The sequence below is a fragment of the Podarcis liolepis genome (assembly GCF_965112155.1).
Source record: "Podarcis liolepis genome assembly, chromosome: 4".
Classification (NCBI taxonomy): Eukaryota; Metazoa; Chordata; class Lepidosauria; order Squamata; family Lacertidae; genus Podarcis; species Podarcis liolepis.
In genome coordinates this window covers 99,471,732-99,498,071 of record NC_139558.1, presented here as the reverse complement: position 1 = coordinate 99,498,071, position 26,340 = coordinate 99,471,732, and the positions used below count along the sequence as shown (strand labels likewise).

The 26,340-nt window shown below is 47.2% G+C and overlaps 1 protein-coding gene across 1 annotated transcript; it reads right to left on the bottom strand.

Moving 5' to 3' along the window:
* Window positions 1-1,471: 1,471 nt before the first annotated feature.
* MRPL48 (mitochondrial ribosomal protein L48) lies at window positions 1,472-25,858 on the bottom strand. The gene is made up of 8 exons (XM_083500033.1): window positions 25,702-25,858; window positions 20,492-20,544; window positions 18,263-18,306; window positions 15,254-15,339; window positions 12,755-12,921; window positions 7,569-7,671; window positions 5,874-5,963; window positions 1,472-1,709 (listed from the first exon to the last, which is right to left on the bottom strand). Exons 1-8 carry the CDS (start codon window positions 25,720-25,722, stop codon window positions 1,635-1,637), a joined length of 639 nt encoding a protein of 212 aa, XP_083356159.1. The 5' UTR covers window positions 25,723-25,858; the 3' UTR covers window positions 1,472-1,634.
* Window positions 25,859-26,340: the final 482 nt, after the last annotated feature.

Here is a 26,340-nt window from a genome sequence, read left to right as displayed (position 1 = left end):
TTAAGAGGCTAAGAGACATTGTACTGCTTTTATAAAATGCCTTTATCCAGCTCCAAGTCTTTAGGAGGTACTGTTCAAGCAGCTGTTAATGACAACAAGGTGATCTCTTTCCCTTCTCTGCTTTTTTTAAAATGCCCATTTCCTTCTCTCATCCTCCCTCCAGACCCACCAGGATGTCAAGTGCCAACCCCTCGGGTCACAACTGGAACCGGAAGCCAAAAGCGGAGGAGGAAGAGGACGATCCCTTCGACAAAATGATCTCCCGCACCGGTTGCGCCTCTTTCCACTATGCAGTGCAGGAGTGCATGGCTGAACACCAGGACTGGCGCAAGTGCCAGGAGCAGGTGAAGAGCTTCAAGGATTGCATGATGGAACATGAGAAGCAGAGGATGGCAGAGCTGCTCAGAAGACAGAAACAGCATCAAACCACAAGCTGACAAGAGCCAGCTTTGCACAAAGGGCAGTTCCCTTGCTTGGAGGAAGTATTTAAATAACGGCAGTGCAGCACAGAGGTTGAGCTCTGGGAAACGGTTGCTGTGGGAGGTGGTTCAAAGAGATGGGATGTAACTGCATGCATTGCTCTTGCAGTAATCCCCTGGCTAAATTCTTCTGGTTTTTTAACAGAACAAGCAAAACTTTCTTGCCAAAAAATAAAAGGTGGAATTTATATGTCTTCTTCATTTTCTCTGTCGTTTAGGGGTTTTCTAAAGATGAAGTTATTGTAGAGATAGATTAGCACATCCTTATCACTCTCAATTATTTTCTGTCCCTTAATGTGTACAAACTTAACTGCGGTCCTGGACCAGACTGCTTAGTTGGCATTCATGAATCCTGCCCCTGTCCCACACTGGATTTGATAATTGCTCAGGAGTCTATCGTTCAACCAGACTGGGGGGGGGGGAATAGTTTAGGGCAGGTCAGACTGGTGTTGTATATGCACAAGGAACTGCTTTTAAGACCAATTCACAGAATGGGGAAGAAATCTGCTAGAGAGCTCCATTTGTGCTGATTTCAAAATCCAGATGTTGTCTTTGAGGCTACACTACTGGACAATTTGCTTTGGCACTCACAACCCAGGTTCCAGGAGCCATGTGGGGAATTGCTTTTCTATCCCAGTGTCTAACACTGCCAAAAGCTGAATATTTCTTCACGACAGGATGGGAAAGTTCCCCCACCAGACATGAGAGCAGCAGCCCAGCTCACGGGCACATTACAGCTCAGGCCTTGATAACACCTTAACTCTCTTTCTCTCTCCCTCTTCCCCCCCCCCCTCAATACACACACACAAACACTCAATAAACTGGTTGGGCCTGCCCTGTACACAGTGCTGAATTGCCAGTACTATACCCAGAAAACTCTACCCAGATTCTGTAAGCAGAAGTCTAAATTGGTACAGGTGACGCAATGAACTTTTGCTTAACTCCAGCAGCAGAAATTGCCTCATGTTACAGCACAGCGTAGAAGCACGCCATAAAGATCAAACCATTTATTATGAAAAAACAGACTCGTTATGACAGTGTTGGCTTTTGCAGCAAACACAGAGGTCCACTTCCACCGTGTCGTGGAACGTTGCGAAAAGGTCGACGATCGGCCACAAACCCCGATGTAAAATGGGTATTTGTAATGTGCTTGACTCAGCTCATTTGAGATAGCAGGTCCTCCAGTTCTGGACGTGCCTTCAGCCGAACCTTGAAGTCTTCTTCCGTGTGCTGTGGAGGGACAGGGAAGGGAAAACAACAACAGCAGGACGTTATAGATACTAGCATATGGTTGCCAGATTTTTTTTCAATGAATCCGGGGACACTTTTTTTTTAAGCTGAGTAGCAACAGGGACGCAGGTGGCGCTGTGGGTAAAAGCCTCAGCGCCTAGGGCTTGCCGATCGAAAGGTCGGCGGTCCGAATCCCTGCGGCGGGGTGCGCTCCCGTCGTTCGGTCCCAGCGCCTGCCAACCTAGCAGTTCGAAAGCACCTCCGGGTGCAAGTAGATAAATAGGGACCGCTTACCAGCGGGAAGGTAAACGGCGTTTCCGTGTGCGGCTCCGGTTCGCCAGAGCAGCGATGTCACGCTGGCCACGTGACCCGGAAGTGTCTTCGGACAGCGCTGGCCCACGGCCTCTTGAGTGAGATGGGCGCACAACCCTAGAGTCTGGCAAGACTGGCCCGTACGGGCAGGGGTACCTTTACCTTTACCTAGCAACAGGGAGTCAGTAGTGGGGATGGTGAGGCAAAAGACCCTGGGCCCAAGCACACATGCATATTGTATAAAGGTACAAAGCCCTTCTTTTGCGCCCTGTGAAACATAAATGCGCAGTTTTTAAAGAACAGGACAATGGTCTGCCGCCTGCCCATGACTCCCAAGCCTTTCCTGATCTCTTGCCCCCTTCCCCATTTGTTTTGACAGACTGGGGGAGTCATGGGTGGGTGGCCGTTCCCCAGTTTTTTAAAAACTGTGCATTTATGATTCACAGGGGTGCAAAAGAAGGGCTTTGCACCTTGCCTGGCAGAGAAACCACATACCTTGCGCCCCTCCTGAGCACCAGGACATGGGTGGCCATATAAGACTGAGAATACAGTGGTACCTCTGCTTGCGAATGGGATCCATTCCAGAGCCCTGTTCACAACACGAGCAGAATGCAACCCGCGTCTGTGCAGGTCGCGATTCACCACTTCTGCGCATGCACATGACGTCATTTTGAGTGCGCATGCACAAGCGGCGAAACCCAGAAGTAACCCTTTCTGGTACTTCCAGGTCACCGCGGAAGCAACCTGAAAACATTCAACCTGAAGCAAACACAACACGAGGTATGACTGTACATTGTAAAATCAATTATGCCCTCAGATTCTGTGCTCAAAGCCAAAGTATGCAAATACGTGGGGTGCGTGGTAATTTGCCTGTTTTGCTTGATTCTGGTCATTTCCATTACCACTGCAATCACAGCCATTTGGTTTAAACTTCCCCCTCGTTTGTTCTGGAACAAATTTCCTGTGGTGCAAAGGGACCAGGCAGTAAAGACACCAAGGTTCAAATCTGCTGTGAAGCTTGTCTCAAGAAGTCACCATTTCCACATGAGTCCTGCTGGGTCTGAGCAAAAGATCCATCAGGTCTGGCATCCTCCTCCTAGCAATGGACAGGCAGGTGCATCCTGGAACCCCACAAGCTTCTTCTTCTTCTTTGGCGATCCCTTGTAGCCAAGTAAGATTGTCTTCCATAAACACGGTTTTAACAATGAGTAAGTGACTGTGGAGACCGATTCTGGATCCACACGTCCTTCCACAGTGGGGGACATAGGTTTCCGGGTGGGAGTTGATTATGGTGAGGGTTTGCCAAGCGTGCCTTCCTCTTAGCACGTTTCTCCCTTGCATCCTGAGTTCAAGCGTCTTGAAAGCCCAGGACACCTTTGGAAAAGGCTGTTCTCCAACTGGAGTGCTCGCAGGCAAGTGTTTCCCAGTTGTCGGTGTTTATACTACATTTTTGTCAGTGTTTATACTACATTTTAGGGACGTGGGTGGCACTGTGCGTTAAACCACAGAGCCTAGGACTTGCCGATCAGAAGGTCAGCGGTTTGAATCCCCGCGACAGGTGAGCTCCCGTTGCTCAGTCCCTGCTCCTGCCAACCTAGCAGTTCAAAAGCACGCCAAAGTGCAAATAAATAAATAGGTACTGCTCCGGCGGGAAGGTAAACGGCGTTTCCGTGTGCTGCTCTGGTTTGCCAGAAGCAGCTTAGTCATGCTGGCCACATGACCTGGAAGCTGTACACTGGCTCCCTCGGCCAATAAAGCGAGATGAGCGCTGCAACCCCAGAGTCGGACACGACTGGACCTAATGGTCAGGGGTCCCTTTACCTTTACCTATACAGTGGTGCCTAGCAAGACGAAATTAATTCGTTCCGCGAGTTTTTTCGTCTTGTGGGTTTTTTCGTCTTGCGAAGCACGGTGTCGGAAAAGTTTTGGAAAAGCTTCAAAAATCACCAAAGTCTTCAAAAACCTCAAAAAAGGCTACCACACCACGTGCTATGAGTTGCTCCTCGAAGTCAAGTCGCAACTGTATTAACGGTGTTAAGAAAAAGGAAACAAACTTGCAAGACGTTTCCGTCTTGCGAAGCAAGCCCATAGGGGAAATCGTCTTGCGAAGCAACTCAAAAAACCAAAAACCCTTTCGTTTTGCGAGTTTTCCATCTTGCGAGGCATTCGTCTTGCGAGGTACCACTGTGCTACATTTTACATTGAGAGAGTCTTTAAACCTCTTTTGCTGACCACCAGCGTTACACTTTCCATTTTTAAGTTCAGAATAGAGTAGTTGCTTTGGAAGACGATCATCAGGCATCTGCACAACATGACCAGTCCAACAAAGCTGATGTTGAATCATTGCTTCAACACTGGTGATCTTTGCTTCTTCCAGGGCACAGCGACAACAGCCCTCCTAGAATCATAGAATCATAGAGTTGGAAGAGACCACAAGGGCCATCGAGTCCAACCCCCTGCCAAGCAGGAAACACCATCAGAGCACTCCTGACATATGGTTGTCAAGCCTCTACTTAAAGACCTCCAAAGTAGGAGACTCCACCACACTCCTTGGCAGCAAATTCCACTGTCAAACAGCTCTTACTGTCAGGAAGTTCTTCCTAATGTTTAGGTGGAATCTTCTTTCTTGTAGTTTGGATCCATTGCTCCGTGTCCGCTTCTCTGGAGCAGCAGAAAACAACCTTTCTCCCTCCTCTATGTGACATCCTTTTATATATTTGAACATGGCTATCATATCACCCCTTAACCTCCTCTTCTCCAGGCTAAACATGCCCAGCTCCCTTAGCCGTTCCTCAGAAGGCATCGTTTCCAGGCCTTTGACCATTTTGGTTGCCCTCCTCTGGACACGTTCCAGTTTGTCAGTGTTCTTGAATTGTGGTGCCCAGAACTGGACACAGTACTCCAGGTGAGGTCTGACCAGAGCAGAATACAGTGGCACTATTACTTCCCTTGATCTAGATGCTATACTCCTATTGATGCAGCCCAGAATTGCATTGGCTTTTTTAGCTGCCGCGTCACACTGTTGGCTCATGTCAAGTTTATGGTCAACCAAGACTCCTAGATCCTTTTCACATGTACTGCTCTCAAGCCAGGTGTCACCCATCTTGTATTTGTGCCTCTCATTTTTTTTGCCCAAGTGCAATACTTTACATTTCTCCCTGTTAAAATTCATCTTGTTTGTTTTGGCCCAGTTCTCTAATCTGTCAAGGTCGTTTTGAAGTGTGATCCTGTCCTCTGGGGTGTTAGCCACCCCTCCCAGTTTGGTGTCATCTGCAAATTTGATCAGGATGCCCTTGAGTCCATCATCCAAGTCGTTGATAAAGATGTTGAATAAGACCGGGCCCAAGACAGAACCCTGTGGCACCCCACTAGTCACTCTTCTCCAGGATGAAGAGGAAGCATTGATGAGCACTCTTTGGGTTCGGTCAGTCAGCCAGTTACAAATCCACTGAGTGGTAGCATAGTCAAGACCGCATTTTACCAGCTTCTTTACAAGAATATCATGGGGCACCTTGTCAAATGCCTTGCTGAAATTAAGGTAGGCTACATCCACTGCGTTCCCTTCATCTACCAGGCTTGTAATTTGTCTCCAGCCCCTGGTATTCCAAGGCAAACTGCGTCTGATCAGGGAGGCTCTGTATCATGGCTGCTGGGGAGTTTATTCCAAAGAGGTGTCCAACTACCAAATTCAGGAGGGAGGAAGGATGTGCATGAGAGAGGGTGTGTGTGTGTGTGTGTGTGTGTGTGTGTGTGTGTCCCCTGGAGCACTTCTCAGAACCTGTTTTTTAACAATAGCTTAAAAGCCAGGAGCCACAATGCTAAACCTGAACGCTTCAGTAAGAATCCACATACCTCTTTCAGTAACAGATGGACTCCTTCCGGCCGATTATTCTGAACAATTTCCAAGAGAATAGGAGCGAATGCAGCATTCAAACCGCTGATCTGAAGGGGAAGAGGAAAAAAGAAAAAAGAAGCGGAATGGATCGTTGTCGGAGAAGCGGAAGAGAGCAACCCCCCCCACAAAACCAGGCTTATTATGTTATCAGTACACATCATTATGATAAGATAAAAGTAACACAAAGGCTTTCAGAATCATATAATAAGAAAATCAATTTTTAAAGTATGGGAAAAGTCAGGAGATTCAGAGTCATCTCAATATCTGGATTTTGTACTATTTTATGTTGTATGATTATATTTTGGAAAATCAAATACAAAAGATTATGGGGGGAAAGAGCCTGTTTCCAGCAGGAACCAAAGGCACAGTGTGAAACCAGGATTCTTACGTAGGTCTGTGGCTGGCCTGAAAAGACGCGTTTCTTTATTACTGTCATATCCAAACCTTCCTCTGAAGGAGATAGATGTGTCTTCCCCCGTTTTATACATTGAGGAAAAGACTTGATCTATGCCAGCTACTGAGCTCCACAGCGGCGTATCTCTGTTCTGGTCTCCCTTGTAAAACACTCTATTCCAAATGTGGGGAACTGACCTCCTCTACCCACTACAATGCGGGTGGCGCCGTGGTCTAAACCACAGAGCCTAGGGCTTGCTGATCAGAGGGTCAGCAGTTTGAATCCCTACGACGGGGTGAGCTCCTGTTGCTCGGTCCCAGCTCCTGCCAACCTAGCAGTTCGAAAGCACATTAAAGTGCAAGTAGATATATAGGTACCACTCCAGCGGGAAGGTAAACGGCATTTCTGTGCGCTGCTCTGGTTTGCCAGAAGCGGCTTAGTCATGCTAGCCGCATGACCCGGAAGCTGTACGCCGGCTCCCTCGGCCAATAAAGCGAGATGAGTGCCGCAACCCCAGAGTTGGACACGACTGGACCTAATGGTCAGGGGTCCCTTTACCTTTATCCACTACTGTAATGTGTGCAGAAGTGTTCCACCAAGATGATCAAAGTAGAGCAGTGGGGCTTTAAAATGACTGCATCTCCAGCACTGCCCCTGTTGTTTTTAGTGTACTCCAAAAAAGAGGGAGGCGGATAGTGCTGTGGCCTAAACCACTGAGCCTCTTGGGCTTGCCGATCAGAAGGTCAGCGGTTTGAATCCCCATGACACAGTGAGCTCCCGTTGCTCTGTCCCACCTCCTGCCAACCTAGCAGTTTGAAAGCACACCAGTGCAAGTGCAAGTAGATAAATAGGTACTGCTGCGGTGGGAAGGTAAACAGCGTTTCCGTGCACTCTGATTTCTGTCACGGTGTCCCGTTGCACCAGAAGCAGCTTAGTCCTGCTGGCCACATGACCCAGAAAGCTGTCTGCGGACAAACGCCGGCTCCCTCGGCCTGAAAGTGAGATGAGCACCACAACCCCATAGTCGCCTTTGACTGGACTTAACCGTCAAGGGGTCCTTTACCTTTTCCTCCAAAGAAGTCACAGAGAACTCAGCTGAAAGACTGCCGGGCAACATGATGTCACCATACTGATGTTTCCTGCTTGGCAGGGGGTTGGACTCGATGGACCTTGTGGTCTCTTCCAACTCTATGATGCTATGATTCTACTATTAAAAAGACAAAAACGAAGAGGAAATTGGGCAGGTGAGACCTCCTACCTGAACAACACGTTGGTGGGTTGTAAGAACAGCATCCAGGTGCGCCTTGGAGCCTTGTTCCTGCATCAGCATCACCTCCGTGGTCTTGGTGGGCATCGCATAGCTGTGGAAACAGCGGCTGTTATCAGCATTCCACAGGCACGAAAGGGGTGAGTGAGAGAAAGGAGACTTTTGCACTATTCAGCAGAAAGAACCGAACTTCCAGCCCCAGGGAGCGAGGCTCCTGAGAGGGAGCCTTCATGACAAATTAGCGATGCAGACAAGATTGGCTGCCTTCGTTAAATGGAGCACAGCCGCCTGCATTAATGAGGCCTGTTGGCGCTAAACTCCTACCTCTGTGCCAGTGGAATTGGGAAATCTGCATTGAAAATGGTTTCTGCAAAAACCAGCAAGGCGTATTTGTTTACAGGTCTCGTCCCAAAGGCTCATGGGGTGGGTGCAATGCAAGAAAAAGCAAGTACGTGCCCCGTAGGTTGATTTTCAAGATAACCAGAGTGCTGCAGGAGACACAGAGCGCTCGGTTGGGTGATTTCATGAGACAGCAACATTCCCGTTGAGCTCTGAAGTTCCCTGAGTGGGCTTCAACTGGGAGAAAGTTCATTAAAATTTGATGCCGAGAAAGCTTGATTTTTGCAATTTGCAAAAACAATGCAGATTTGCATATAATTTATAAAGCGTCTCTCTTTCTAGTAGCCCGGGAGAAGCAACATTAACTAAACCCAGATGCCCTGTGCAACTTCCCCTCTGGTTTAAACAATCTGAACATGCTATCTGCCACAGCATTAATGCCTAGGAACTTGACTTGAAGTGAAAGTTCCAATTCTAAGATGCTGCCATCTCCTGCCATCTTAAAAAATGATGTCTGCGGTTTATTTATTATTTTACAAATTTATAGACTGATTTGCAGTGTAGGGCAATCAAAGTGATACAGAAAAAGATAAAAATAAGATGAAATGCCAAAAAACCCACCATGCAAATTCTATAAGCAAGCGGTATCATTTTTACCAGCTTTCCAATAAAACCGTTCCTGCAGATGTATGATTACGGTAATATGTCATAAGTGACTTGGTCACAATACAGGGAAAGCCTCCTTAAAGAAAAACATATTCAGTAGATGTCTAAACACATGGATAGGCAAACTAAGGCCCGGGGGCCGGATCCAGCCCAACTGCCTTCTCAATCTGTCCCACGGACGGTCTGGGAATCAGCGTGTTTTTACATGAGTAGAATGTGTCCTTTTATTTAAAATGCATCTCTGGGTTATTTGTGGGGCCTGCCTGGTGTTTTACATGAGTAGAATGTGTGCTTTTATTTAAAATGCATCTCCGGGTTATTTGTGGGGCATAGGAATTCATTCAGCCAGTGTGGTGTAGTGGTTAAGAACAGTAGTCTCGTAATCTGGGGAACCGGGTTCGCTTCCCCGCTCCTCCACATGCAGCTGCTGGGTGACCTTGGGCCAGTCACACTTCTCTGAAGTCTCTCAGCCTCACTCACCTCACAGAGTGTTTGTTGTGGGGGAGGAAGGGAAAGGAGAATGTTAGCCGCTTTGAGACTCCTTAAAGGGAGTGAAAGGCAGAGAAGTGTGACTGGCCCAAGGTCACCCAGCAGCTGCAGGTGGAGGAGCGGAGACGCGAACCCGGTTCCCCAGAATACGAGTCTCCCGTTCTTAACCACTGCACCACACTGGCTCAAAGGTCTCAAAGGAACAAACACCAATGTGCAGTTAGCTCAATGCACAGGCTGCAACTGGCTCAAGCAAGCTTCCGCTGTTTGTGAACTGGAAAAAAGTGGGGGGCTGTTAATGTGTGTGACCCATGCAGAAAAGCGACACCAAGCACATAATCTGGATTCATGAGACGCTTCTAGCTTTCATTATTATAGAGACAGAAGTTTGAAAATATGTCTAGCATTCAAGAGGTTACAGATTCTGAGCCCTGCCCATCCATTATCCTCTCCAGTCACATTGTCCTACTACACCAATGCCTTCCAATGCACATTCTGTGAAAATAAAAACGCAATTTAAAGGACTGGGTAAAACACTTAGAAATCAAACACAATCAGGGCGGGTGGAAGAAACACTCCAATACGAAAAGTGCCTCGTCTGACACCCTGGAGAGCTGCTGCCAATCAACGTACAAAACCCTAAGCAAGATGGACCAAAGGTCTAACTTCATATATATAGCAGGCAGCTTCCTCTGTTCCATCTCACAATCCAGCGAGCCTTCGTTCCGATGTTATCTACCACCTTTCAAAAGCCCATTCCACACATTCTTTTAAAGATATCTTATTTTGGGAGGCTTCTCTTTGCGGCGGAACAAAGCCAGCTTGCTGTTCTGCCTGATCTGATCAGCTCCTGGGATTTTCAAAGAGCCAAGCAGAGGGAAAAGGTCAAGCTGCAGAGGCTGAACGGACCTTTGTCTCTGGGCTGGGTAGGAAAAAAAGAGGTCTATTCACACAACAGGAGGAACTCAGGAGAGAGAGAGAAGCAGGTTCATGCTGAACATAACCCTCCAGTCTTTTCTAAGATGTCCAGAATAGAGTACAATAGTTTTTTTAAAAAAACCAACCAACCACCCAACAGATTTCAGAATACTACAATGGAAGACAATCCCCTTTCTTCCTCAAAGATCATACGATGTTTCATGGACCTAGACCAGGAGTCGGCAACATGCAGCCCATGGGCCGAATGCGGCCCACGAAGACCGTTTTACCGGGCCCCAAGCCACCCCCGAACTGAGCCGCCTGTTCGGCGAGTCCCCCGCGCACTGTGCTAAACCAGCGCGGCACAGCGCGGGGACTCGCTGAGCGGTGCCAGAAATCACGTCTGCGCAAGCGCAGATCCCGGAAATTGCGCCTGTGCATGTCCAGACGCAGAAAACTGCTTCTGCGCAGGTGCGATTTTTGGCATCTGGGCATGCGCAGAAGCAATTTCCGGCACCGCACACATACGCATATGGGATTTCCGGCATTGCGCTGCGCCAGTCCAGCCCACAGACAATTTCCGTGGGAGTGATCCAGCCCATGGCTGGTAAACCTTGCTGACCCCTGACCTAGACACCAGAGTGCATTTGTGGATTCTGAGTGCCTATTAAAGGCACTCTCTTCTCTTTCACACCAATATTCTAGCCAGTTTGTATCAGCAGGAAGCATCGGTGCTGGGGGGGGGGGTGGAGAAAGAGGGCCAGCCTGATTGGTCAAGCAGAATTTGGAAAGTAAGCACTGAAGTGGCAGGAAAGAGTGGATGGTAGGATCCCAGCAGATTTTAATCCAATTTTGGGGGTGGGAGGGAGTGTGTGTGACTACATGCTACAGATGCAATCCAGCGATGGTTTTTTAAGTTGCATGAGAACCGAAGAATGCAGCCATGTCATCAGGACAAATCGCAGCAGGTTAAGCAGCCAGAGAAGCAGCCAGAGAACGCATTTAGGTGGCCACCTAGACAACAAAGGTGGGGATGCCCTGAGGCATTCTGGGGTTTCCTCCAGTGACAAATCCTCTGAGAATAATTAAGATTCTTCACTCAGCAATTTGGCTTTTCCATTTTGCAGTTTCCTCTTCGCACATATTGAATGATCAAGCACAGGCGTCATCATGACCTTTGATCCAATAGTCCTGCCCGCTGGCGTCCATGGCTGCGCTGGGTTTACCTCAGCCATGGGCAGGAAGGCTTTGGATTGGCTGCAGGAACTTCCTGTAGCCAATCCGAAGCCGCGCCAGCGTCACCGCCCGCCCAGAAGCTGTGTCAGCGTCGCAGAAGTCAGTCCCTGTGCGGCGAGCCGTCCGCAGCACGCGGGGACTGACTGAGCAGGTGGCAGGGTCTGCGGACTGGATTTACAAGCCGGGGGGGGCAGCATCTGGCCCCCTGGCCTTACAGGTGAAACTCGAAAAATTAGAATATCGTGGAAAAGTTCATTTATTTCAGTAATTCAACTTAAAAGGGGAAGCTAATATATGAGATAGACTCATGACATGCAAAGCGAGATATGTCAAGACTTCATTTGTTATAATTGTGAAGATTATGGCGTACAGCTGATGAAAACCCCAAATTAACAATCTCAGAAAATTAGAATATTGTGAAAATGTGCAGTAGCTATTCAATCCATAACACCTGCAGTGGGTTCCTGAGCCTTTAAATGGCCTCTCGGTCTGGTCCAGTAGGAAGCACAATCATGGGGAAGGCTGCTGACCTGACAGTTGTACAGAAAGCCATCACTGAGACCCTCCAGAAGGAGAGAAAGCCTCAAAAGGTAATTGCAGAAGAGGTTGGATGTTCCCAAAGTGCTGTATTGAAGCACATTAATGGAAGGTTATGCGGAAGGGAAAAGTGTGGAAGAAAAAGGTGAACAAGCAGCATCACAATGATAACAAATAAAGGCTTGACATACCTCGCTTTGCATGTCATGAGCCTATCTCATATATTAGTTTCACCTTTTACTGAATTACTGAAATAAACTTTTCCACGATATTCTATTTTTTCGGGTTTCACCTGCAGTTTGCCAATCCCTGCTCCATCACCTTGCCGACAAAGGTCCATATAGTTAATGCTATGGTTTTCCCAGTAGTGATGTATGGAAGTGAGAGCTGGACCCTAAAGAAGGCTGATCGCCGAAGAATGGATGCTTTTGAATTCTGGTGCTGGAGGAGACTCTGAAGAGTCCCATGGACTGCAAGAAGATCAAACCTCTCCATTCCTAAGGAAATCAGCCCTGAGTGCTCACTGGAAGGACAGATCCTGAAGCTGAGGCTCCAAGACTTTGGCCACCTCATGAGAAGAGAAGACTCCCTGGAAAAGACCCTGATGTTGGGAAAGATGGAGGGCACAAGGAGAAGGGGACGACGGAGGACGAGATGGTTGGACATTGTTCTTGAAGCTACCAGCATAAGTTTGACCAAACTGTGGGAGGCAGTGGAAGACAGGAGGGCCTGGCGTGCTCTGGTCCAGGGGGTCACGAAGAGTCGGACATGACTAAACAACTGAACAACAACAAGCAGCTCCAAGATGTCATTGGACAACAACACCCATCCTTCCTGACCACTGGGCCCCAAGCTGGCTGGGGCTGATGGGCAGTGGGAGTCCCACTATCTGGAGGGCCTCAGGATTGCCAGCCCACAACATTCAACCGCACGAGGCAAAGCGTAGATCTCTCACTGGAGAACACAGGAAGGGATCCAGCAGAAATCTATACCTTTCCTCCACTTTGATGGAGTGTCGGTTGCAGAGCTTGTGGACGTACTGCGCGTAGTGCTCGACCAAGGTCATGTCGTAGCCGGTCATGACGATGTTCAAGACTCCATACTCGTGTTCTGTCCCAGGGTCAATCTCCTTCATTTGTAACCTCCTTTTCTTGGGAACCTGAGAAGAAAGAAGCAGAATTGTCTCAAACGCAGCTGGGAGCACCCGCAAGTGTAAAAGCATCTAACTGAAGCACAGCATGGAGAAAATGGATCGAGTGGAGCTTTTCTTCCTCCTTACGCTGGAACTTCCTCCAGCGAAGCTGAAGGCCGGAAGGTTCAGGACAGATAAAAAGGACAGACTTCTTCACACAGTGCGTAGCGAAACTATGGAACTCCCTCTAGAGGAGGCAGACTTGGAAGGCTTTAAAAAAGGATTAGACAAATTGATGGAGGAGAGGGCTACTGATGGCTAGGTAAAGGTAAAGGCCATTAGGTCCAGTCGTGGCCGACTCTGGGGTTGCGGCGCTCATCTCGCTTTATTGGCCGAGGGAGCCGGCATACAGCTTCCGGGTCATGTGGCCAGCAGGACTAAGCCGCTTCTGGCGAACCAGAGCAGCGCACGGAAACGCCGTTTACCTTCCCGCCGGAGCGGTACCTATTTATCTACTTGCACTTTGACGTGCTTTCAAACTGCTAGGTTGGCAGGAGCAGGGACCGAGCAACGGGAGCTCACCCCGTCGAGGGGATTCGAACCGCCGACCTTCTGATCGGCAAGTCCTAGGTTCTGTGGTTTAACCCACAGCGCCACCCGCGTCCCTGATGGCTACTAGCCATAATAATAATAAATTTTATTTATACCCCGTCCTCCCCAGCCAAGACCGGGCTCAGGGCGACTAACACCAGGTATAAAAACAATTGATTAAAATACAACTTAAAAACAAGATTAAAACACAACATTAAAACATTCAGTAGAAACTCAAATCAAAACCTTTTTTGGGGGATGAAAACGTCAAATCTTCACCAAGGCCAACTATCCAGACTGGTCCTACACTGGCCAGAAAAAAGCCAGGAAAGTCCCCAAATAGGAGTTCCATCACAGAAGGAGAAAGGAAAAAGGAAAGAGGGGGAGGGGATCAAATTGATTCCAAGCCAAAGGCCAGGCGGAACAACTCTGTCTTACAGGCCCTGCGGAAAGAAATCAGATCCCGCAGGGCCCTAGTCTCATGAGACAGAGCGTTCCACCAGGTCGGGGCCAGTGTTGAAAAGGCCCTGGCTCTGGTTGAGGCTAATCTGACTTCCTTAGGGACCTCTAGGGTGTTGCTATTTGTGGACCTTAAGGTCCTCCGCGGGGCATACCAGGAGAGGCTGTCCCGTAGGTACGAGGGTCCTAGGCCGTGAAGGGCTACGCTTTGCCTCCACAGTCAGGGGCAGCAACAGTTCTGAATACCAGTTGCTGGAAACCACAGGAAGTCAGAGTGTTGCTTTTGTGTTCAAATCCTCCTTGCTTGTTTCCTACAGGCACCCGGTTCGCCACTGTGAAAATTGGATGCTGGACTAAATGAACCATTGGCCTGATATAGCAGGCCCTTCTTATGTTCTTATGTTTCCAGTACCGGACCAGAGGGGGTGGGGAAGAGCTGAAATGGTCTTGGAACAATTAAAATCTTTCCCTGCTCTTGACAAGCTAGGACAAACTGCTCCTATTTCAACTTCTGCCTTCAAGACATTCTGCCCAGATGAATGATTGGTTCATTATCTTTCCAAATTGCAAAGGCCTCCCCTTTCAGACTTCTCGTTCTCCGAAAAGTTCCAAGAGTGGCTTTCCATCTCTGCTGCTTGGCAACAGCACACAACTCAATTTGTGCTACTTCGAGTGTGATCCTAACGCCCCTTTCTGCTACTGGAGGGCGTCTGGAGTCAGGCAGAAGTGCCAATCTGGAGCTGGTGCAGCAAAGGAAGAAGAGGGAAAAAAATCACCTGCCATCTTGGTCAGAGTGAGCAGCAAGGCTTGGGACAATTGTTGTATTGTTCCTTGTTTGTATCTCTATGCCACTTTTCAGTGAGACGAATCCTAAAGTGGTCGCCTGGGGTTTAGGATTGCTCTGCCCATATACAGTCATACCTTGTGTTGCATTTGCTTCATGCTACGTTTCATCCTACGGGTGGCGCTGTGTGTTAAACCACAGAGCCTAGGAGTTGCCAATCAGAAGGTTGGCGGTTCGAATCCCCACCACAGGGTGAGCTCCCGTTCCTCGGTCCCTGCTCCTGCCAACCTAGCTGTATGCCGGCTCCCTTTTCCTTTTTTATTTTCCTTCTTTTTATTAATTCTTCACATCAAAATCAATAAAAATATTTTGAGAGGGAAAGAAAGGAAATACAACAGGCGCTCCTCAACTCCACCAATCTACATCAAATGGTTTACACTGAAGGTTTTCCCATCAATCTCTGATTTTTTCTTTTTCTTTCAAGAAACTGCCCAGTCAGCAGAGTCCAAGATCAGAGGTGCTTACCTCTTTGGGGAGCAGGTATTTGAACCGGCCAATGCGATGAGTAGGCTGGGATCTGTACTGCCTGGGGCAGTCCAGCAGCGTGCTACCTTTGGGAAACAAAACAGACACAGTTAGGTCCTGTAGTGGTTGGGAGTTACTCGTGCGTAATCCTGCCCCGTTTGGGCATTAGATTGCCTGGTTAAACCCTTCGGACTGCACAGCCCATCTCAGCGTGGCTGCCCTTAGTCACTCGTAGAATCTGTCTGTGGGCGTTTCTTAAAGCGCTGCCAACATAAGAGCTGTTTGACGCCCAATCGTCTCCGCCTCTCACTGCGCGGGAGTCTCCTGCGCAGGGTGGGCGTGGGTAGCGGGGTGCCTGGGCTCTCCTCACTAACTTCCATCGAAGAGTCCTGGAGCCCCTGCACCTCCTCGTCCCGTTGCTCTCCTGGATCCCTGGTGTTACACTTATTCCCTTCCCCTTCTTCCCAGCCGAGTCTCCCCCTAGCGCTGGGACCTTCTCCTGCAGAATCAGAGACCCTCTCCTTCTCCCGTGCCTCTGATGTCAGTTCCCTGACAGGTCCCTTCAGAAACCTTAAACCCACTAGCCAAGCGCTTTTTGAACTGTGCTCCAAGGAACCCAGCAAATTGGGTTCACCATGGCAAACACGTTTTCCTGAAAGACAGTGTCGGGCGAAAGCAGGAGCTGCTGCCTTCTGTGTCGTTCTTCTCTCCAACCGCTCAAATGAAACCACAAATGAGCCACAGGTGTCACAATGGGACGGCAGGAGCTGCACAGCATTGCCTAGACGCTCACAGCAGCTGCATCAAGAAGCAAAGACACTGCCCAATATATTGGGAAACGATATACAATGAATTGAAGAAAATGTTGAAAGTAACATTTGTTAAACAACCAGAAGCCTTCCTGTTAGGTATTTTAGGTCAAGATATGCCGAAAGAGAAGAGGACGTTATTTATCTATGCTACTACGGCGGCGAGAACTTTGATAGAACAAAACTGGAAGACTAGAGAATGGCAAGAGAAATTGATGAATTATGCAGAACTGGCAAAACGGACGGATAGACTACGAGAAAAGGACAACAGTGACTCTGAAAAAGCGTGGGAACCTTTTATAATATATTTACAGAAGCAAAGAAAGAACATTGACTTGATGGCAGGATTTAAATAAACACTCAGATCTTTATTAATAGAGAACATTTAAAATAATGAAGAAATGATATAGTGGATTGTAAGAAACAGCAGTATGTAATAAGGGCGTAACAAACCAGAATGGAAGCTGAGGGAAGCCCGGGAGGGAAGGGGTGAAGATGTGTAATATGTATGTTATTGATAAGAGGTGTTTGTAATGACAGAAAAGAAAGTGAATAAAAATTTATTAAAAGAAGAAGAAGCAAAGACATTGGGCACTGGGAAGAGGGAGAGTGGATGGGTATCTGAAAGCTATTTGCTTTAACAAGCCCTTGCAATCCTATCCAATGCATGTTTATTCAAAACCCCAAGCTCAAAATGATTAATTAGGGTGGATTTGATTTAAATAAAATTGATTTAAATCACTAGTCAGTAAGACTTGATTTAAATCATTTTTTTTTACAGAAAGACTCAATCTTGCATATTTACAACCAAATGAAGGTTTCATTTTTGGAACAATAAATTTTCAGAGTAGTTTTTACAGTTTTATCAAAAATTACTGATTTGGTTATACTCTTAGAAATACATAGACAGATAATTATGGAATTATTGTGATGTTTAATAAGTTAACTGTTTATATTTGGACAACTTTTCTGCTGTACTTTATTGGAAGGAGAAAAATAACCATTTCCTGAATAACAGTTGAAACAATTTATTTAACTAAAACAATAACATTATAGCATATGCATCCATGTTTGTTAACTCATGTGGTTAAACAATTAAAAGAAAAAAAGACTACACATATGAAAAACTTAAAACAAATCCTTATTTCCTGATGAATAGCCTTTGGACTATAATGTAACTTAAATAGAAAACTATCTTTAGAAAGACTTTTCGCCCAAAAGCATTTGATTTTAAAAATCCAATTTAAATTTTTAAAAAATCCGATTTTTTATATTTTTTTAAAATAAATCATTGATTTTTATCCACCCTGTGATTAATGCACAATGAAACATGCACAGGATCAAGCAGCTGGTATGCTTCAGCTTCAGTTTTCACTAAACAAGGAGATCAAGTGAGGAAAAAGGATGATTACAGACTACTGTTAGAAAGAGGGTATGCACCCCTACTCTTGAAGCAATCATGTGAGAAATGTTTAGGTTGCAAACCTGCAGGCAAGAACTTGGGAAGATTTGTCAGTACAGTGGTGCCCCGCAAGACGAATGCCTCGCAAGACGGAAAACTCACTAGACGAAAGAGGTGCGTTTTGGAGGTGCTTCGCAAAACGAATTTCCTATGGGCTTGCTTCGCAAGACGAAAATGTCTTGCGAGTTCCTGCTGGTTTTTTTCCCCTCCCCCCCCCCTTTTTCTAAGCCGCTTATCAGCTGATCCGATCAGCAGATAAGCCGCTAAAAGCAGCTAAAAGCCGCTAATAGCGCTAATCCGTCAATGGGCTTGCTTCGCAAGACGAAAAAACCGCTAGACGAAGAGAATCACAGAACGGATTCTTTTCGTCTTGTGAGGCACCACTGTATCACATCTAGCAAAACATTCAAACCATCGTTATGCTAACGCGTGCTAGACTAGCCTTCAACCATCTCCTAGGTGTTTGGACTGCAGTGCCCATCAGTCTCAACCAACACTGGCTGTGGCTGGTGGGAGTTGTAGTCTAAAACATCTGGGATAGTCAAAGGCTAGTCTAGCAATGTGTTGTCATTTCTTGTCATTAATAATGTTGATGTGAACGCTGTCAGTGGAAGGCCTGCTCTGTCCATTCTCAGGCTGCCTCTCTACACGAGAGGGGGAAATTATAACTTCCACTCAACAAAGCAGAGCACAGCACTCAGGCTATTGGCGCAGATGTTCCTGGAAATCAATTCTTACCTACGGAACATACAGGATTCCTTCTGGACGTTTTTAAGGCAAGACTAGAGGAAAAGGAGAAGAATGTTCATCATTAAAGGCTCTTGATGTCTCCGCCTGCAAAATGTTTTGAAAATTTCTTTCTTTTTTTACTGTGTCCATTTTATTTTATGTTTAATAAAAAATTTATTATTTTCAATGAATTCACATGACATGTTAATGGCCATACACCTTCAACACTGTACATAACATGAATATATTATTTCTGCAAATTTCCCACATCTAACCCTGCAACCACCTCCCCTTATACCCAAATACCCATGTGACTTCCTTCACCCACATGCGTGTTTCGTGTTTCGAAACTTTCCTAAGGCTGACATTTAGCGCCTTCTTAAGCATAATGACAAAACTGCATGTTATGGAAGGGCCCAAAAGGTCTTGCCTGCAGACAGGATAGAGCAGGCATAGGCAACCTTTGGCCCTCCAGATGTTTTGGCCTACAACTCCCATGATCCCTAGCTAACAGGACCAGTGGTCAGGGATGATGGGAACTGTAGTCCAAAACATCTGGAGGGCCAAAGGTTGCTTTAGACACAAAAGGTTCCTGCTTCAATCTCCAGCGTCTTGGAATGTCCCTTGCCAAAAACCCTGGAAAGCCACTTTCAATCACTCTAGAAAATGCTGAGAAGGATGGACCACTGGCCTGACTCTGTATAAAACAGCTTCCTCTGTTCCCCATTGATCAGCACGGGGGATTTTGGAGTCAGCACAGGTGGCGGATGACACAAGCAAAAAGGTTCTCAGTAGGAAGTTGCTGGCCTCCAAAGCCAAGTGTACATACAGCCGTACCTTGGAAGTCAAACAGAATCCGTTCCGGAAGTCCGTTCGGCTTCCAAAATGTTCGTAAACCAAAGTGCGGCTTCCATTGGCTGCAGGAAGCTCCTGCAGCCAATCGGAAGCCACAGAAGCCCTGTCGGACGTTTGGCTTCCAAAAATAGTTCGCAAACCAGAACAGTCACTTCCAGCTTTGCGGCGTTTGGGAGCCAAAACGTCCAAGAACGAAGGTGTTCGAAAACCAAGGTACGACTGTACTTAGAAGTAAGTCCCATTGATCAAAGTACCATACTCTTCCGTGTATAAGACTAGCTTTTTTTACTGAGGATTGTTCAGAATTGGGGCTTGCCCTATACACAGATAGTGCAGAGGGGCGACTGGCGACTGGTTGCAGCCGCGAGCAGGAAGTTGTCAGCGGCAATTGCGATGGTGATTGTTGGATGTGGCAAGGACTGCTGTTGATTGGCTTCTGCTGTGTCAATTGTGTGTGTGCTTGCCGGCCGATGGTTGCGATTGGGCAGACTGTCTATGGCGGGTGCGATAGGCAGCGCTTGTAAGTGCGGTGAGTGATTTTTTCCCAGAAAAGCTCAAAATCTCTCTGCAACCCTTCCCAAAAGGTCAACAACTCTGGGCCATCTCCCCCCATTTTCTTCAATTGGAGTCCCCAAAATTAGGGGGGGGGGCGTCTTATACACGGGGGCGTCTGATACATGGAACAATACAGTATTTTAAAACTGTAGACCACACTCGATGCCTTGGAAGAAAAAAGGTACCCCTGCCCGTACGGGCCAGTCGTGTCCGACTCTAGGGTTGTGCGCCCATCTCACTTAAGAGGCCGGGGGCCAGCGCTGTCCGGAGACACTTCCGGGTCACGTGGCCAGCGTGACGAAGCTGCTCTGGCGAGCCAGCACCAGCGCAGCACACGGAAACGCCGTTAACCTTCCCGCTATAAAGCGGTACCTATTTATCTACTTGCACCCGGGGGTGCTTTCGAACTGCTAGGTTGGCAGGCGCTGGGACCGAAAGACGGGAGCGCACCCCGTCACGGGGATTTGAACTGCCGACCATGCGATCAGCAAGTCCTAGGCACTGAGGTTTTACCCACAGTGCCACATGCGTCCCCTTGGAAGAAAGGTGGAATATAAATGCAATCAATCTATAAAATAAACATCAAAATGGACTTAATTCTGAGTAAACTGACAGAGGGTCAGGGTGGGTCGTTCCTTCCCTTTTCCCTGGTTGTACATCTGACTGTGGAATATGAGAACATAAGGCTGCTCCTCCAGTGTAGACATGCCTTAAGACCAGGCCACAATCCCTGACCTATTTTGGTTATTTTACTGCTACCGCCCTACCGACAAGAATAAATTTGTTCAGGATAGGATGTCATGTTTGCTTCCACGTTATTCACCTTACCTGATAAGCGCAGGCGTCTGTTTTAAAAGGGGTTCCTTTCCCAGGTAGAAGGCCTAGTGGGATGGAGAAGGGGGAGAGAAAAATACCCTTAAAATGTCAAGAAAGACCGCAGAGAGTTTTTCAGGGCATCGATGGCTCTCCGGCAATCTATTCCAGTGTTCACCTCCTACTTCAAAGCTCCACATTTGCAAGCCACCAGCAAACTTCTCAACCTGTTATTAGAAGCCCTAAAGGCTGGTGTTCACAAAAGAACAACAGGAAGACAGATGAGTGCAATTTCTATTTTTGCATACTCTGTCACTTGTACTTGTGTATTTCCACAGCGTAATCTTCAGGGGGATGGGGAACACGCTAGGCTGGATTTACTCTTGAAGCCACAGACTCGTCTTCAGCTCAAGATGATACACATGCAATTAAGCAATTAATTAATTAAGCAATTAATTAATTAAGCAATTAATTAATTAAGCAATTAATTAATTAAGCAATTAATTAAGCAATTAATTAATTAAGCAATTAATTAATTAATTAAGCAATTAAGTCAATCTATTTCAAAATCTGTCCACTGGCTTTCAATCTTTAAAAAGGAAAGAGCAAATCTGGGAGGAAGTTCCCAAGTCTGCACCTGTCCCTAATCATACATTACATGCCAACAAACATGTCTACATACATAACCCTGGTGACATATTTTGAGAATAGTACAGAAGAGGTTTTTTTAAGCCCATTCTGCCCAGAACAACAGTTTACACTTAACTTGTTTTGATGATACGGACAGCGATAGATGGGAGACTGAAAATCTACTATTGCTGTATAAAGAATGAAATTAAGGAACGGGAAGGCTGAAATGGAAGCGTAGATGCATCCAGGAAGCTTTGGCCAACCTGACGCCCTCCATCAATCCTGACCATTGGCCAACCTGACTGGAGATGATGGGAGTTGCAATCCAAAATATGAGGAAGGTGGCACGAGTTTGGGCCATGCAAGGGCAAATGAAAGGTGGGAATTAGGAAATGGAGGTGATAAGAGAGAGAGAGAAAATGGAGGAGTCACTCTTACTTGTTCCAAGGAGAGAGAAGGAGTGGATTTCCTGGGATCACCAGGACCCAAGAGCTTGGATCAAGGCAACAGAGTGTACCGCAAAGGCTAGTTTGCAAAAGAAAAGCGTTCCTTTGCACCAACTGTCTCTGATCTGGAGCTCCGAAAAGGAACCAATTCCATCAGGCTTGCAATCGGTGCTGAATTTTAAAGGAGCCAAAGGCAAGCCGTGCTGGCAAAGCAACATTCAAGAGCATGCTTTGCAGCTTTCAATTGTTCCTTTGCAGCCAAGGCTTTACCCATCCACACACGGTGTTTTATGGGGTAAGTGGGCATGGCAGAGTAAGGGTGGAACAGCCCCTATTGGACCTACCACACTTCTGCTTGTCCCATGTCTAGGAAGCACAGTCTGAGCAGTTTTGCACTTGACTTGTGCTTTTTAGGCATGGGTCCAAGTGATTTCCCCCTTGCCCCAGTCATTTCCCAGTGAAAACCTGCTCTTTAGCTCTAAATTGGAACAAACAGCAATCCATGAAAAACCTGAATTGCCTTTTTGCTCCGACTGAGCGCTAAAGAGCAGTTTTCCCTGAGAGAAAGCAGTTATCTATTTGCATCAGTGAATGAGGACAGGTTGGTTGAGGAGATAGGCAAGCCTTTGTAGGTCACCTTTGAGTCCTGTGCTGTGTAAGCAACTTGGGTTTCTTATAAGGCTCCCAAGACAATTCCAAAAATAGAAGAGGGAGAACACATGACTTCACGTCCCCTTGAGGTTCCTGCTAACCAGAGGAAAATAACAACAATGGAAAGGTGGCAAGGAAACAGCGGGAGAAGGGAGAAGGTGGGGGAAGCTACCTGGGGTTAAAACAAGCAATCAAAGGAAGGGTCCCATGAGGCTTGAACTTCCAAGTTTCCTGGATGGATTAAAACAGCTTTGAGTACCTTAGCGAGGGCTCTGAAATCACCTACAAAGATCAAAAAGGCTAGGCCTGCCATACGTCAGGAAAATTCCTGACATGTCCTGGTTTTAGGGTGTTAAAATGGCATTGGAGGGATTTTGCCAAATTGGCCAAATGTCAGGGAATGTACGGCTACGCGATGGAAAAATCAGCGGAAACAGCTCAGAAAGCTTAAAATCACTATGTTTGGGGTAGGTTTCCCCTCAAAAGCTCAACAATGTTACTTTATGAAATACTGCAACCCTAAAAAAGGCTGAACAACTGTGCTCCCTTGGAGACAAACATTTAAAGACCTAGATTCCTGTTGGGAAGAGAAACCCAAGACAAAAAAGGCAACCAACATCAGGCAAATAATGGAGGAAGGAAGCTTCATTAACTACAAACTCCAAAACTTGGGATCACCTCCAAACCGTTTGTAGGGTTTTGTAGTCATAGAATTGTAGAGTTGGAAGGGATCCGAGGGTCATCTAGTCCAACCCCCTGTAATGCAAGAATCTCAACAAAGCATCCCTGGTGGCCATTCAACCTCTGCTTAAAAACCTCCATGGAAGAAGAACCCACCACCTCCTGAAGACGTCCGTTCCACTGCTGAGCAGCTCTTACCATCAGAAAATTCTTCCTGGTGTTTAGTCAGGATCTCCTTTCTTGCAAGCCATGGGTTCATGTCCTACCCTCCAGAGCAGGAGAAAACAAGCTTTCTCCATCTTCCATGTGCCAGTCCTTTAGAAAAGAGCTTTGCAAACTGACACGACACATTCATGTGTCAGCTGCAATGTGTAGGCGTGTCACACAGATGCCCCCGCACTCCTCCGAGGGGTGGGAAGGGGTTAGTTTAACCTCCGGTTTGCTAGTAAAATTGAATTGCTGTGCTGCAAAACAATGCCTGTATAAAAAGAGTGTAACCAGCATGAAAGGTTTGGAAAGCTTTGCTTTAGATATTTGAAGGTGACAAACCTAGACAGCATCTTAAAAAGCAGAGACTTCACCTTGCCAACAAAGGGCCGTATAGTTAAAGCTATGGTTTTCCCAGTAGTGATGTATGGAAGTGAGAGCTGGACCATAAAGAAGGCTGATCGCCGAAGAATGGATGCTTTTGAATTCTGGTGCTGGAGGAGACTCTTGAGAGTCCCATGGACTGCAAGAAGATCAAACCGATCCATTCTGAAGGAAATCAGCCCTGAGTGCTCACTGGAAGGACAGATCCTGAAGCTGAGGCTCTAATACTTTGGCCACCTCATGAGAAGAGAAGACTCCCTGGAAAAGACCCTGATGTTGGGAAAGATGGAGGGCACAAGGAGAAGGGGACGACAGAGGACGAGGTGGTTGGACAGTGTTCTCGAAGCTACCAGCATGAGTTTGACCAAAGTGCGGGAGGCAGTGGAAGACAGGAGTGCCTGGCATGCTCTGGTCCATGGGGTCACGAAGAGTCGGACACGACTAAACGACTGAACAACAACAACGTATCTCCACTCGGGTCTCCTCTTTTCCAGGCTAAACGTACCCAACTCTCTCCCACCATACCCAACTCTCCATCAGCTGGAGTCCGTCTTCACATGCAGGTGAAGTGTCTAACTCATTGTTGGTGTGAGACCCATCAGCTACCCTCACCTGGTTTAGCCGGCTAGTGGGAGCCGTTTCACGGGGTGTGGCTGCTGTCGCCTGGTGACAGCTTCTAGAAGCCATAGGTGAGAGCTGAGTGCAGGATGGGGACCAAAGGTGGAAAAACCCAAATCCCAAAGGAGCAGAATAGACCATTTATGTATATGACCACGGATGCACTGATGTTACTGGCCCAGAGATGGAAAGAAGATAAAAGTTCCCACCAGATAAGAATGGCGGATGAAGTTAGTGGACTATGCTGAAATGGCTAAAATGACCGGAAGAGTCAGAAATCAGGAAGGCTAACATTTTAACAAAGAACGGGGAAAATTTACAACTAAAAGACCATTGTAAACAGTTAAATTTTTTAGTAGGATTGGAATATCACTTGTAGTTTAAGCTTGAATTCCGGACATAACGGAAGAGGTTAAGGTTTTGGATTATCATAAAAGATGTGGGAGGAAAGAATTAATAATAGGACCCACAAAGGGGAGGATGGAAGTCCAGGAGATTCCTTGGAATCTTGTTTCTATGATTTATGTGTGATATATGTGTTAAAATTTTAATTTGAAAAACTAAATAAATAAATTTTAACAAAGGTGGTCAAACAAACCCAAAGGAGCACCAACCAGAGGTACCAACCCTCTCCTAACACCCCATAGACCTCAACTCTGTGGCGCTGTGGCCTAAACCACTGAGCCTAGGGCTTGCTGATCGGAATGTTGGCGGTTTGAATCCCCGCCACGGGGTGAGCTCCCATTACTCGGTCCCTGTTCCTGCCAACCTAGCAGTTTGAAAGCACGTCAAAGTGCAAGTAGATAAATAGGGAAGGTAAACAGCGATTCTGTGCCCTGCTCTGGTTTGCCAGAAGCGGCTTAGTCATGCTGGCCACATGACCCGGAAGCTGTACGCTGGCTCCCTCAGCCAGTAAAGGGAGATGAGTGCTGCAACCCCAGAGTCGTTTGCGACTGGACCTAACGGTCAGGGGTCCTTTAAAGGTAAAGGGACCCCTGACCATTAGAGGTCAGGGGTCCTTTAACTTTCTTTAACCTCCCCAAACCCTGCAAGTCAGCTCATCCCCACTCAAGAGAGGATCCACGGCAAATTAAAGGGAAATCGCAATGCAATCCTATACCGAACAAGGTGCCCCATGGAGAACATATGGACACAACTTAGAATCACTAGCACCGACCAAAATGGATTCTGGGAATGGCAGAGAGCTATTGCAGGCATAGGCAAACTCAGCCTTTCAGATGTTTTGGGACTACAACTCCCATCATCCCTAGCTAACAGGACCAGTGGTCAGGGAAGATGGGAGTTGTAGTCCCAAAACATCTGGAGGGCTGAGTTTGCCTATGCCTGGTTTTCAACCTGTGGGTCCCCAGATGTTGCACTACAACTCCCATCATCCCTGACCACTGGTCATGCTGGCTAGGAATGATGGGAGTTGTTGTCCAACAACATTTGGGGGCCACAGGTTGAGAACCACCCTGAGCTATTGCTTTGACCAGGGAGGCTAATGAGAATCGACGCAGAAGCAAAGACTCCTGGGAGTGCAGTAAGAAGGTCAAAACGCCCCGTCTCTCTCCTCATCCCTCTGCCCACCCAAAAAAGCTTACGTACTCTGCCCAGAGCCGCGTTCATGCTCCCCAGCCGCTCCTAGAACCCCTCCAGGCGGTAACCACGGCGACGCAGCGGGAGAAGCACGAGTCTCTATGGGTCCACCGCCGACACACGCCCCCCAAGCCTCTCGCGTGCAACGACAAAACGGGTCCCCCTCGCTCACCCGGCCCGTCCGCACAGGGTTCCGCCGCAATTTTGTCCTTCCAATCAAAGTGGCCGAGGCCGCGGAGGAGACGGCCGCCGCCGCCAATCAGCGGCGTCCTCCTCCCCACGGCTGCTCCGATTGGTTAAGGACAGGGAGCCTGGAGACCGACAGAGGAAGGCGGGGTCTCATGTCTGGGTGGCTTTTAAATCAGTTTTTTCTTTGCGAGTCTCGAGAGTTTCCCTGTATCCGTCGTTACCCAAAAAGCAAGCCTCATCAGCACTACTTAATAGTTTCCCGCTTCTACTTACCAAATAGACGCATGATTCTTCTTTCCCTTCATTTTAATACACATGCCTCTATCTAGCTATCTATCTAGGGGTTATTGGGTTGTTTTTATTTTGATTATATATTTTTTATTTTGATTATATATTTTTGGTTTAATATTTCTGTTTTTTTCTGTGAAGTGCCCTGAAACCTCTGGGTATATAAGGCGG